The sequence below is a fragment of the Pimephales promelas genome, chromosome 1 (assembly GCF_988280905.1).
Source record: "Pimephales promelas chromosome 1, fPimPro1.hap1.1, whole genome shotgun sequence".
Taxonomy (NCBI): Eukaryota; Metazoa; Chordata; class Actinopteri; order Cypriniformes; family Leuciscidae; genus Pimephales; species Pimephales promelas.
Genome location: NC_142769.1, coordinates 46,176,487 through 46,190,882, shown reverse-complemented (window position 1 = coordinate 46,190,882; position 14,396 = coordinate 46,176,487). Strand labels below are relative to the sequence as shown.

The following is a 14,396-nucleotide window of genomic DNA, read 5'->3' as shown; positions in this document are numbered from 1 at the left end:
CTAGGTTACCATTAGATAAAGTTGCTATTACTTGTTTCAAATGATGAGCTATATTTCAGGTTGATCGCAAACGTTTGGATTTCCTGGCCAACATATTATCACAAGGACCCGCCGTTAACCATCTGTCCTCCACGGACTGCGTAACTTCGCCACTTCCTGTGAAGTTGTTTTATTTTCGGCGACTAACTGACTAATGAAATGTTGGTCAACTAAGGACCTGTTTACACAACACCGTTTTCAACTAAAAACAGAAATCTTTGAATGCATTTTGGCCATTCATTTACACGACAACAGCGTTTTGGAACCGGGTTTCAAAGTGCAAGTTTTGGAAAATGATACCGTTTTTGTCTCCGTGTGAACTACAAAAACACGAATTTGTGAAAATGGTGATGTCACACACATGTGTATTACGTGTTAAGTCTATAGGCGTTTCTTTACAAAGTGACATCGCCAACTACTCTTTGGCAGCAGAATACAACGTTTTTAAAGTAGTTCACTTTTAAAAAAACTTTTGCTGATAATTTACTCACCCCCATGCCATCCAAGATGTCCATGTCTTTCTTTCTTCAGTCGAAAAGAAATTAAGGTTTTTGATGAAAACATTCCAGGGTTTTTCTCCATATAATGGACTTCATTGGGAACCAAACGGTTCAAGGTCCAAAAGACAGATTCAGTACAAAGTGCAAACTGTTCAAAGGGCTTTAAACGATTCCAGACGATGAATAAGGGTCTTATCAAGCAAAATGATCGCTCATTTAATAAATAAATAAAAAGGTTTAAGTTTTATAAGTTTTAAGTTTTCTTCTGTTCAAACTCGTACATCAAAATGAACAGATCTTTTTCTGAGTCATTTGGTTCATTCAACGAACGAAATGAACGAATTGACTCGGAAAAAGATCCATTCATTTTGATAAACGAGTTCGAACAGGAGTCACGAACGCGCATCACAGAACAGAGCAAGACGAGTTTAGTCGACTATAAGGGGGCAGGCCTATTACAAAACCAATCACCTTAGCAAACACTTGGTAAGACTAAACACACACACAAAACAGCCAGGAGAACGTAGCAATAGATTGGCAACACATTTCCTTCATAAAATTTAAGAATGTGTGTATTTTATTCTTTCTCTTAAACTTTTTAGTTTTCCCTATGCACACCCTTTCAGTTTCATCTCTCATCTGTCTCTCTGTTTCCCTGTTTGCTTGTTTTCTGTCTAACTTTTATTCTCTCTTCCATTTTGCTTTTCTGCTTTCTGCTCCACTAGCTCATCTTTTCTCGCTCCTTGTGGACTGTCATGAGAACAGAGAGGGCAGGATGTGGTATTTTTAACCTCTGCCATTATAAATAGATAAATGTGGACCTGATAAACTACATTTGCTGCATTTGCCAGATTTGTTAAAAGACATGAGGCATGAGGGAGATTTCTCTTTCTTGCTCTCTCTCTCTCTCTTGCTCTCTCACTTTGACTCAGTGTAGTTGTATTTACCCTGTGATGCTTCACTGGTTTGTCCCCTCGGCTTTCATATAAAAGCATGCACTCACACACATACACAAATGTGCACACACAGAAATACATCCGCACGTACTCAGCGGCGCACAGCACACACTGACAACTCAATCCAACAGTAGAGAGAGGGCTGTGTGGGTTGGGGATGCGTGATGTAATTCACAGCAGAATTTTTGTCATTTCTCTTGCAGCAGAAGCTGGAAATGTCCATGTCATAGCGCTAGCATATATCACGCAAACTCTGCTGGCATCCAGTGGTGGAGAACATCACTGCACTGCAAGCTAGGTTTTTTCCTTGTTAGTAGGCAAGCGTCTCTTACTATTTTGGTGGTCTTTATTTTCACTCGGGCCAATAGACAACCACCCAAAAATCCCTAGCAAGTGCAAAACCAAAACACATAGCAACCATAGACTATAAAAAATATGGACAAAGCGTCTGTGACGTCACCCATAGACTCTCTGAAGAACGGATTTGAGGCTGTTTATGGGGGGTATGGACGGCGCCATACTGGAAAATCTTGGAAAATACAAAAGTTTCAGAAAGGATACAGAGGTGGTATGATGTGTTGTGTCAGATCATGGCCGAGACGTCAAATTCACTCGGCGCAGCCCGTTACCAGCTGTCAATCAAAGTTAACCGCCCTTATTTGTCATATGTTTTATATCTAAATATGATCTAAACTAAAGAGTTAGAAAAAAATTCACCCCCCTCACAGTTGTCAGGCACGCGGAACATATTGAAGATTACAATAAAAGTCCATGGGAGCAAACTGTAAACATATGAATTTATGCTGTGAAAACGGACATTATAACATGACGTCTATGGATATTTGCTCCCTTTTGGGACCGGCCTCTAGCGGATTTGAGATGGATTGCAGTTTATCGCACTTCCGGGTAGGCTTCATCTTTCAGATTAGAATGTTGCCGCTTGATAGCAACACAGATTTACAAAACAGGGCAAATTAGCGTGAGAGTGTAATTCCCAAAAAATTTAGATGTGAGTGGAAAGTTCTACAAGTCAGCTACTGACGAAATGACCATCGCAATCTACCAAGAGCAGTATTTAGCGCCGTCTGGTTTAACACAGTAATTTTTTGGGGCGGTAAATGATGGCGGAAATATAGACCAGTATATTGTCTAGCGAAAACCTTAGTAAATCACCTTGCGTGATTCAATTCAAATTAAATACTCTCCTCCCATAAATTTTGCATCTGAAAAAGAAACTCCGACGAATGCATATGCAATAGAGTGCCGAAGTGATGACGTCACTTTGTAGGACAACTCGGAAGCTAGCGGCGCATGGGTTCCCTCGATCGAAAAGCTATGCATTTTCCCCATAGACTTTTGGAAAATCGCAAAAAATAAGATCTGTGTTTAACAAAGAGTTGTGAGCCTTACACGTTTTGTTTATCAAGATAATCTTTACAAGTTAATCAAAATGTATACATTTTGAAGCATTTTAAAAAACACAGACACAATAAAGTTTAAAAAAACCACAAGCAGGTTATAACTGTGTGTTCTTCTATGTCATAGATCAAAACGTGAAAATATTTAGAGGCTTTGTTCACCACAGACCTTATACCAGGTGATTTAGCAAAAACCCATTCAAAAATCCCATAGACTTTAGAGCGAACCAGTAGTGCTAAATGCTAACTCACTTCCGCGTTTTGGCCTACAGAGTGACGTCGTAACTTCGGCACTCTATAAGGCCGGCCGCAAAAGTAACCATCCAAGGCTTTTCCGCACAAATTTTTCACTGCGTGTCTTTAGTAAATCCTGACAGTTGGTTTTTTTTAAGCCAAAAGATGGTTTGCACTGGCTCAAGCTGTTCGTAAATCTGGCCCTAAGAACACTTTCACACAGAGCTTGTTTTTTATTTATTTCACTATGCTCTTTTCCATTGTTTTTTCAATGTAAAATCAGGGTTCCCACTGGTCCTTGATATCCTTGAAAGTTTGTGAATCAGTAAAAAAAATATTCAAGGCTTGAATTTATTTTGTGAAAGAAGTGTTCTGGAAAAAAAATCCATATCATATTATTCCGATCAGCTAATGTGTTATTTCACCAAAACTTTGTGGCCTGTGCATACTAGCTTGCTTGATTTATGTTAGTAACGCTTATTTACGTGTTGCGTGTATGTTGCCATGGCGTTCACACATGGACGAAACTACTACAATGTACCTGAACGTTTATTGTTGGACAAACTAAGTCCTTAAATTTGAGAGTATTGGACCTGGAAAGTCCTTGAAAGGTCCTTGAATTTGAAGTTAACCAAGGTGTGGGAACCCTGGTAAAAATTCCAATCATCTTTTGGCGGTCGTGGTTTTTTGCAGCGTCTTGTGCATAACCACTCTAAAAATGTTGAGCTTTTATAAAACGTGTCTTGAGACCATGCCTGTGTCTCTTTTTTTTTTTTTTTTTTTCTTTCGCGTTTTGTGTGAATGGCCCTTAAAAGCTATCAGAACACTGTAGCAACCACATAGCAAAACATTAAAAACCACTCTGAATGCTTTAGCAACCTCATTGCAACACACAAGAAACTACCCAGAATACCCTAGTGACTGCATTACAACACACTAAAAACCAATCAGACCACTCACTTTTCCTTCAGAAAATGCAAAATAGCTCAGTCAGTGTGTTTTTGTTTAAAGATAATAAAGACTATCTACCTCCAAAACGTGACAAATTCTGATGTGCGTGTCTTTTGGCAGCCTGGCCCCGGTATCGTGTGTTAAGGCTGGTGGATGTTGGGCAGTATAATCTGGAGATCTCGGCCGCTGAACTCTCAGATGACTCTCTCTACGAGTGCCAGGCGACGGAGGCTGCGCTGCGCTCACGACGGGCCAAACTCACCGTCCTCAGTGAGTCTAGTGTGTTTGCTTAGAAAAGAACCTCTATGGTCATGCTTTCTACAGCTGGTTGTTTTAAATGTTGACTATGATGGTTTTGCCTGAATGCGACACTCTTAGTAGAAATGGTTCTATTTAGAACCAGAAATGGTTCCATCCCCCGCTTCATATATGGAACTCCAAAATGGTTCTATATAGAACCATTTTTTTTTTTTGGTAAAAGGTTCTATTGGCCAAGTATGGAACCCCAGGGTTCTATATAGAATATTTTTTTAAGAGTGTATAGAACCTTTTAGGGGTTCCAAATACGTAGCTCTAATAGAACCTTTTAAGGTTCTATATAGAAACTTTTCTTCTAAGAGTGAATGAGTGAATGGGTTAATGTGTTATGAAATGAATAGATTTATGAGTTGCTTCCATTAATAATTGAACTCCACATGTGTCTGTGTCGTTGTGTAGTTCCTCCAGATGAGCCGGTGATTGAGGGGTCCCCGGAGATCCTACTCACAGCAGGGGTTCCCTATAACATGAGCTGTGTGTCCCGTGGAGCCAAACCTGCCTCCGTCATAGAGTGGCAGAAAGACGGCCTGCCGATTGAAGGGAATGTCAGCACCACGGTGAGGCACACACACACGCCAAAGTTTTGACTCGTCTGTTTTTAAATGTATATAATAGCATATTTTGCTCAATAACAAAGGTATCAACCATAGGCTGTGAAACAAGAAGGAGCCAGCTAATAATTTTACGTTCTGGGAATGTTAGTTTTTGGTTCCCAGAATGTTCCCAAGAACGTTCCCTATTGGTGATCCAAGAAAGTTTTCTTAACGTGAATAGAACGTTCCTTTAAGTTTAGGGGAACGTTCTGGAAACTTTATGGGAACGTTCCTTTTAGGTTATAAAAATAGAACCTAAAAATAACCTTCAGGGAACATTCCCAGAACGTTCTCCTCAGGTTATAAAAATAGAACATATAACCCATCCTAGAACGTTCTTGTTTGGTTCCCAAAAAAATAACCAAATGGGAACCACACAGGAACAATAGGGGAACGTCCTGTGTTTGCTGGGGACGAGCGTGTCTCCGCTTCCTTCCACTGTTGAAGGAAAATATCCAAAATACCCCAGTGAACACACACACACCCGTAGCCAGAGTTTTTGCAGTAATGGGCCTGCGGTATCGAGGTCTCGCCCACACTCTCTCTCCCTCAGACTCAATCGCATCACAGCTGTCAATCACGACGTTACACCCTGTTTATAGCATCAAATAACTGATTAAAATCAAACGAACACTTGAACATGTGTCTACTAAAAATGACAGAAACCGTCTTTAAAAAAATATATATTTTAAGTGCAATTGGATTTATTAGTTTGACTCGCGTCCCATTTGATTACATGGAGAGGGCGGGGTTTATGACCTATACTGCAGCCAGCCACAAGGGGGCGATCAAAATGCTTTGGCTTTACTTTTCAGCACTTGTGTGGCACACTTGATATTAACCAAGGGGGGGTAATCCATCAGCCAGAAGTTGCAGACATAATATGTAAACAGAAACTTTTATTTTGGATGCGAATATTCGCGATTAATCGTTGCCCAGCTCTAGATGCATCATTAGACCGTTATACAGAAGCCATCTTCCATACTGGAACGGTCAAAGCTGGTGTGTAAACATTCGAGAGCATGTTGACTGAGCGTCTGCAAACGTAGTTAGACGCATATCTACAGTATATCTGAAACTAAACTAACACAATACAACAAGACGAAGGCATTAGCTAACACGACATTAAAAATTTTCCATAGTTTAAAAATCTGGCTACGTATCTCTGGTATCAACAGTATGATTTTGTTGCGCAGGAGGTGCTTCAAGACAGGAAACGCGTGACGACACGCAGCTTCCTGCCCATTCTACCAGTGGATACAGACACTGGGAAGAACTTCACCTGTGTGGCTACTAACCTGGCCGTGCCGATGGGCAAACGGACCACTATCACCCTCAACGTACACCGTGAGTCTCGAACCCTTTCCAGCTATAGTAACAATTATGAGGAAAGTTATTTTAATTGTCTGTGGTGCTGTTTAAAAAATATATATTACAGACATATCCACCTTATTTTGCAATGCATAAGCTATTTTCTGTGAATGTGTAAGACTTGTGATTCATTAGAAGAAATAAAATGCACAAAAAATAATCACTGTTAGCGCTACACTCCATTGTATTTATAATTACGGCAATATGTTAAAATAATATGGTAAGAATTACCAGTTTTCAATAGTTCGAGTTGTTTTGTACAACTAATCATAACTGGAAACTGGAGACAGGAAGCCAGACACATTCAGTTTACAAATGGCTGGGACACTTTTACGTGAAAAATAAGGTGGATAAATATACATTGAAACTAAATAATACATCAGGCAATAGTTTGTTTTATGCATACACTGCCATTCAAAAACTATTTATTTTAAATTGTAATAATATTTCACAACCTTGCTGTTTGTTTATGTATTTTCTATCATATAAATGCAGCTCTGTTGAGCATAAGATACTTCTTTTAAAAACATCTTACCAACCCAAATTGAACTTTAAGGCATGTACAATATGGTAATGAATCATCCGTTTTGGACTGTGATGGGCCAATATGAATCAAGAGCTCCTTTTTTTTAGTCTCAGTCCATTCCTGGTGCCATTGTTTCTCTCAAAGGAGTAGTTCACTTTTAAAAAAAAAAAACTTTTGCTGATAATTTACTCACCCCCATGTCATCCAAGATGTCCATGTCATTCTTTCTTCAGTCAAAAATAAATTAAGGTTTTTGATGAAAACATTCCAGGATTTTCTCCATATAATGGACTTTAATGGGAACCAAACGGTTCAAGGTCCAAAAGACAGTTTCAGTGCAGCTTCAAAGGGCTTTAAACAATTCCAGATGATGAATAAGGGTCTTATCAAGCGAAACGATCGCTCATTTAAAAACAAAAATGAAAAAAATGTTTAAGTTTTATAAGCTCCAATGGTTCTGTGATGCGTGTTCATGACTCTCCTGTTCGAACTCGTTTATCAAAATGAACGAATCTTTTTTCGTGTCATTTGGTTCATTCAACGAACAAAATGAGTTGACTCAGGAAAAGATTCGTTCATTTTGATGAACGAGTTCGAATAGGAGAGTCACGAAAGCGCATCACACCCTAACACTAACAGAGCAAGGCGACCATTTGAGTTTATAAAACTTAAACTTTGTTATTTTTTCTTTAAATGAGCGATCGTTTCGCTTGATAAGACCCTTATTCATCATCTGAAATCGTTTAAAGCCCTTTGAACAGTTTGCAGATTGCACTGAAAGTGTCTTTTGGACCTTGAACCGTTTGGTTCCCATTGAAGTCCATTATATGGAGAAAAATCCTGGAATGTTTTCATCTAAAACCTTAATTTCTTTTCGACTGAGGAAAGAATGACATGGACATCTTGGATGACATGGGGGTGAGTAAATTAGCAGCAAAAGTTTTTTTTTTTTTTTTAAAGTGAACTATCCCTTTAAATAGCTATTTCTACCTGATTTAACCCTTAAAAATGACTTCTATTGCTGACCTTATTTAGTCAGGTGGACTCTGTCCTATTTAATAATATTTTGGCTTAAATAAAACCCATTTATTCAGATATTACATATCACATATAATAACATTTTTAGGCAACCAGACCAAACATATTTTGCAGTATAGGAAAAGAAATGTGAGAGAGTCATTCATTTAAACCTTCAACAATGTCAAATGATGGTGTGAACTGGGAAGAACTGTGACATTCTGACACTATATCCGCAGCTCCTTCCCATCAGTTATTAACGATATGTCTTTATTATGTATTCTGAATGCTCTCTGCAGACCCTCCAGTGGTGACGTTATCCATTGAGCCTCGCTCCGTATTGGAAGGAGAGAGAGTGACCTTCACCTGCCAAGCCACTGCCAACCCACCTATTATGGGTTATAAGTATGTCTCTTACTTAATGTGATGCTTAAAGTGTCTCCTTTTACATTCTGTGAGATGAAAAATTAATGACTTGTTTTATCAGGGAGATAAAGACGTCTTTTAAGTATTATTAAGCCCCATATATCTTCAGTTATTTTCTGTTACGGCAGCCGTACCCTTGAAGCCCTGTCTGTACTGTACATGCTTTAGGATAGTTTCTTCATTAATCTGCTTATGCTTCACTGACTGACCCCTTCTGGCTTGGCTAGGTGGGCAAAGGGAGGTGTGGTCATACAGGGGGCGAGAGAGAGTGTTTTTTTCACCAAGGCGGATCACTCTTTCTTCACCGAGCCTGTGTCCTGCCAGGTGTTCAATGCCGTGGGCAGCACAAACGTCAGTATACTCGTCGATGTCCACTGTGAGTATCAGCTTTGGGAATTCAGCGTGTGGAGTGCACAACCGAGAAAATCTTCATGTGAAATTTAGTATGTGAAAGCAGATCGCCAAATAATTCAATCGACTAATAATTAAAGATGTTTGTGTACACTGTGTGTCTGTATTGTGCAATGTACTGTATGTCTCTGTGTAAATGTTTGTTCGTGCTATTTTGTATAGTTTGTGTGATTTCTATCTATCTATCTATCCATCTATCTATCTATCTGTCTGTCTGTCTGTCTGTTTGTCTTTATTTCTCTTTCTTTCTATCTACATGTATCTATCTATCTGTCTGTTTGTCTATCTGTCTGTCTGTCTGTCTTTCTATCTATATATATCTATCTGTCTGTCTATCTATCTATCTATCTATCTATCTATCTATCTATCTATCTATCTATCCATCTATCTATCTATCTATCTGTCTGTTTGTCTATCTGTCTGTCTGTCTGTCTGTCTGTCTTTCTATCTATATATATCTATCTGTCTGTCTATCTATCTATCTATCTATCTGTCTGTCTGTCTGTCTGTCTGTCTGTCTGTCTGTCTTTCTATCTATCTATATGTATCTATCTGTCTGTCTATCTATCCATCTCTCTATCTATCTATCTATCTATCTATCTATCTATCTATCTATCTATCTATCTATCTATCTATCTATCTATCTATCTATCTATCTATCTATCTATCTATCTATCTATCTATCTATCTATCTATCTATCTATCTATCTGTCTATCTATCCATCTCTCTCTCTATCTATCTATCTGTCTATCTGTCTGTCTGTCTGTCTGTCTTTCTTTTTATTTCTATCTACATGTATCTATCTATCTGTCTGTCTGTCTCTGTCTTTCTTTCTTTCTTTCTTTCTTTCTTTCTTTCTTTCTTTCTTTCTATTTACATGTATCTGTCTGTCTGTTTGTCTATCTATCTATCATCTCTCTCTCTTTCCATTTATCTATCTATATATCTATCTATCTATCTATCTATCTATCTATCTATCTATCTATCTATCTATCTATCTATCTATCTATCTATTTATCTATCTGTCTGTCTGTCTGTCTGTCTGTCTTTCTCTTTCTTTCTATCTACATCTATCTATCTCTATCTATCTATCAATTCAATTCAATTCAATTCAAATTGCTTTATTGGCATGACTGTACATATTACAATATTGCCAAAGCTTGTAACACATAGCATAGTGAAGACATCAATAAAAAAACAAAGTATTATAACAACTTAAATTGAAATGTACAAATTAAATTAATTGCAAAAAAATAACAGTGTAACAGATTATAAATTCTATGAACGTTTGATACCACAGTGTTTTAACATATATATACACACATTACTGAGGGTCACTGTGGTGGACATTAGGGAGACACACTGAGGTCACACACACACACATTCACCTACTGTCTCTCAGGCTGTGGCACGCACACACGTATCTGGCAGTCAGTGCTGCGGTCTGTCCCTCTCCTAGTAAGATCTTTATCTGCTCTACTTCAGTCATGGCTGTAAAGTTCTGTATTAGTTTATTAAGTTTATTGAAGTAGAGGTCTCTAATCGAGCTGTATTTGTGGCAGTGGAGGAGGAAGTGTGTCTCTGTTTCGATCTCTCCTGTGCTACACTGAACACACACCCTTTGCTCTCGGGGTAGCCAGCTCTTTCTGTGTCGGCCGGTCTCGATGGCTAGACTGTGTTCACTCAGCCTGTACTTGCTCAGGATCTGTCTCTGCTTTGTGTCTCTCACACTCTGGAGATATTCCTCCATTTCATAATTTGATTTCAGATTTCGATAGAATTGTAGTTTACTTTGTGTTTTGGTTTCCTGATCCCAATGTTCCAGATATGTATTTTTAGACTGTTTAGTAATTTGGTTTATTCTGATGTGTGTGTGAGGAGCAGTGCTGGTCTGAGACTGGTGAGTGTTAGTACGGTTAGTCGGGTTAGTGAGTCTCAGGACCAGCTGACTGAGAAGACTCTTTTCGGGGTTCAGTTCTTGGGTCTGTAATGCTTTAAAATGTAGCGATTCTGTGGGACTTGATTTTAGATGCATCCAGAATTTGAGGGATCTTTTTTGCATATTAATAATCAATGGGAATCGGCCTAATTCTGCCCTACACGCATTATTGGGTGTTTTCCTTTGTAGTTTTAGTATCATTTTGCAGAATTCTGTGTGTAGGGCTTCTGTTGGATGTCTGTCCCATCTAGTGTAGCTCTGATCACTGAGTGGACCCCACACCTCACTTCCATACAGCGCAATGGGCTGAATCACACTATCAAAGATTTTACACCAGATTGGAATCGGTAATTCAGAGTTTTGGAATTTCTTCTTAATGGCGTATAGAGCTCTGCGAGCTTTATCTTTAAGAGCATTCACTGCCGGACTGAAACTCCCCGATGCAGTGATGACCAGGCCGAGGTAAGTGTACTGCATCGTGTGCTCTAGGCCGGTGCTGCCTAGACTGAACTGGTATCTGTGTTCCTGACATCTGGGCTTCTTCTGAAAGACCATAATGTTGGTCTTTTTGAGGTTGACTGCCAGGGCCCAGTTCTGGCAGTAGTTGTGCAGCAGGTCCAGGTGCTGCTGTAGTCCCTGTGCAGTGGGTGACAGCAGCACCAGGTCGTCTGCGTACAGCAAGAGCTTGATGCTCCTGTCCTGTAGGGTGAGTCCAGGGCCTGTAGACTGCTCCAACTGCACCGCTAGTTCATTAATGTAGATGTTGAACAGCGTTGGACTCAGGCTACAGCCCTGCCGCACTCCTCTCTTTTGGGTAAAGAATTTTGTATGTTTGTTGCCAATTCGAATTGCACATTTGTTGTTCGAATACATTGATTTTATAATGTCATAGACTTTACCCCCTACACCGCTTTGTAAAAGTTTGTAATATAATCCGTTGTGCCAAATAGAATCAAATGCTTTTTTGAAATCGACAAAGCATGCAAATATTTTTCCGTTTTTGGTCTGTTTTACGTGTTTATTGATTAGGGTGTGTAGGGTGTAAATGTGGTCAGTAGTTCTGTGTTTTGGAATGAAGCCAATCTGACTTGGGCTCAGGACATTGTGTTCGTTAAGGAAGCTTACAATTCTATTGTTTAAAATACTGCTAAATAACTTCCCCAGATTACTGCTCACACAAATGCCTCTGAAATTATTAGGGTCTAATTTATTTCCACTCTTGTGAATTGGGGTAATAAGTCCTTGGCTCCAGATGTCAGGAAAACAGCCTGAACGGAGTACGATGTTGAACAGTTTGAGCAGCGCCGCCTGCAGCTCCGGTGTGCTGTGTTTCAGCATCTCACCTAGAATGCTGTCAGGACCACAAGATTTATTTCCTTTTAGGCTTTTGAGTTTGTTTGCCAATTCTTCCTGTGTTATAGGGAAGTCAAGTGGATTTTGATTATTTTTAATTGTCTCTTCATAAGTTTGTAGATTTAGTTTGATCCGATTATAATTGTCATTGAGTTGTTTTGATGGGATTTCTCTGTATAAGTTTTCAAAATGATTTGTCCAAATTTCTCCATCTTGTATTGGTAGGTCTTGTGGTTTAGCGGTGCTCAGATTATTCCACATATCCCAGAACTGATTCTGATTTATTGAGTGTTCTAATTCTTCTATACTTTTGGTCAGATGGTGTTGCTTCTTCACTCTAATTGTGTCTTTATATATTTTTAGTTTTGAAAAGTATTCAGTTCTTAAGTCAGTGTTGTTTGGTTCTTTATGTTTCAGATTTGATAATTTTCTAAGTTGTTTTCTCAATGTTTTGCAGTCTGAGTCAAACCATTTTTCATCTTTTGGAGTATTTTTTGTGTATTTTTTGCCTTTCTTTTTCAATTCACTTTTCTGTGCTGCTTTATTAAATATGTTATTGATTTCATTTGTAGCCGAATTAACACCATCTTTAGTTGTTTCGAATTTCTTAGTAATAAATGTATTTATTTGATTTTTTAGTTCTTCAGAACTGAGGGCTTGGACAAAGTTGTCTGTGCTGTCCGGAGCCCATTTGTATCTTTGCTGGACCTGATACATTCGGCAGGTTTCCAGTCTGTTTTGTTCTGGTGTGTGACTCGTTTTGATATAAATGTTAGTTTGGTTATGGTCAGAAAGCGGAGTTTGCTGTTTGACAGTGAATGCATTGAAGGAGGATGGGTCCATGTCAGTGATGGCGTAGTCAACTACACTAGCTCCAAGACCTGAACAACACGTGAACCTCCCTAAAGAGTCCCCTCGGATCCTGCCGTTCAGTATGTACAGGCCTGAGTCTCGGCAGAGCTGCACCAGCTCTCTACCAGTTTTATTTACTGTCTGGTCTAGGTTGTTTCTCGGTGGAAGCTTTCCTGTGATACTCGGGGGGTCCTGGCCAAAGACATACTCATCACCCTTTGGGTCTATGTCATCAGGTTCAGATCCAGTTCTTGCATTGAAGTCTCCACACAGCAGCACATTTCCCTGGGCCTGGAAATGGCTGATTTCTGTGTAGATGTTGTTGAGGTATTCTTCCTCATGGTAAGGGGAATCCGCTGGGGGAATGTAGATGGCGCAGAGATATGTTTCTTTAGTAGAAATGCCAATTTGGTTTATTTTTAACCAGCAATGAAATTTTCCAACTGAGACTGTTGAAATGTGTTTGGCCAGATCCTCCCTGTACCACACCAGAACTCCCCCCGAGTCTCGTCCACGGTGGACTGTACTTATTTTGACTGAGGGGACAATCACTTCATAGTAGCCTGAGGGACAGTAGGTAAGCGCATCATTTCGACACCAGGTTTCAGTGAGGATTATGATGTCAACATCTTTTATATGTTTTAGAAATTCTGGGTCTGTACTTTTAGAACCAAACGTTGAAGAGTGAAGACCCTGAATATTCCAGCAACTTATTTGAAATGAACGCATTCGTATTCTAAAAGATAAACCTATTTAGTGAGACAGAGAGAAGATAATTTAAAGTAGGTTACCTGTGAAAATATACATGGTAAACAATTTACATTAGTGCAAAATTATACGTATATATATATATATATATATATATATATACATACGTATATGTATATTATACGTATATATATATATATATATATATATACATACATATATATACATACATACACATTTTTTTTTTTTTTTCCTCTCTAGTAGAGCACTGTGTGTTCTTATCTGTTCAGGAGCTGGTTGCACAGTGTTTGCAGCATCTCTCTGATCTGGCTCAGTTCGCTGGCAGGTGTGGAGGTGGAGGTGGTGGGTGGAGCAGGAGGCCGGGCTAAAGCTTCAGCGTAGCTCTGTGCTCTTGGGTGGGGGGATTTCTCTGTGTGTGTGGAGGGGGTTGGTTTCTTCTTCCTAATGGGGACTTGATGGCCAGCAGGTGAACGTGGAGTTGGTGACTGCAGGTTTACAGGTGTGTAGTGATCCATAGGTGGGTGTGAACGTGGTGGAGGATGTGGGATGTTTGTCCAGCTGACGTCTCTCCTCATCGGGGTCGGGGGGGTGTGTCTGGGCATGTAGGGTTGAATTGGCCGGTAGTGTTCTGGAGTCGGTAGCAGATGTCTCGGTGGTGTTGGGGTGCGGCCCAGGGCTGCATCTTTAAGGGCCCTTGCAAAAGTGCGCACTGCATCTCTGTGCAGGTGGAGTCCGTCGTACAGGTGGTGGAGGCCGATGTGG

The 14,396-nt window shown here is 39.6% G+C and overlaps 1 protein-coding gene across 2 annotated transcripts in view; it reads left to right on the top strand.

Annotated features, from left to right (window-relative positions):
• kirrel1a (kirre like nephrin family adhesion molecule 1a) overlaps window positions 1-14,396 on the top strand; it is a 68,241-nt gene that overhangs the window by 28,589 nt on the left and 25,256 nt on the right. For both annotated transcript variants that reach the window (XM_089130349.1, XM_089130354.1), the window contains exons 3-7: window positions 4,219-4,368; window positions 4,816-4,973; window positions 6,206-6,356; window positions 8,223-8,328; window positions 8,577-8,725. In XM_089130349.1, the coding sequence (XP_088986475.1) occupies window positions 4,219-4,368; window positions 4,816-4,973; window positions 6,206-6,356; window positions 8,223-8,328; window positions 8,577-8,725 (714 nt within the window). The remainder of the gene's footprint in view (window positions 1-4,218; window positions 4,369-4,815; window positions 4,974-6,205; window positions 6,357-8,222; window positions 8,329-8,576; window positions 8,726-14,396) is intronic.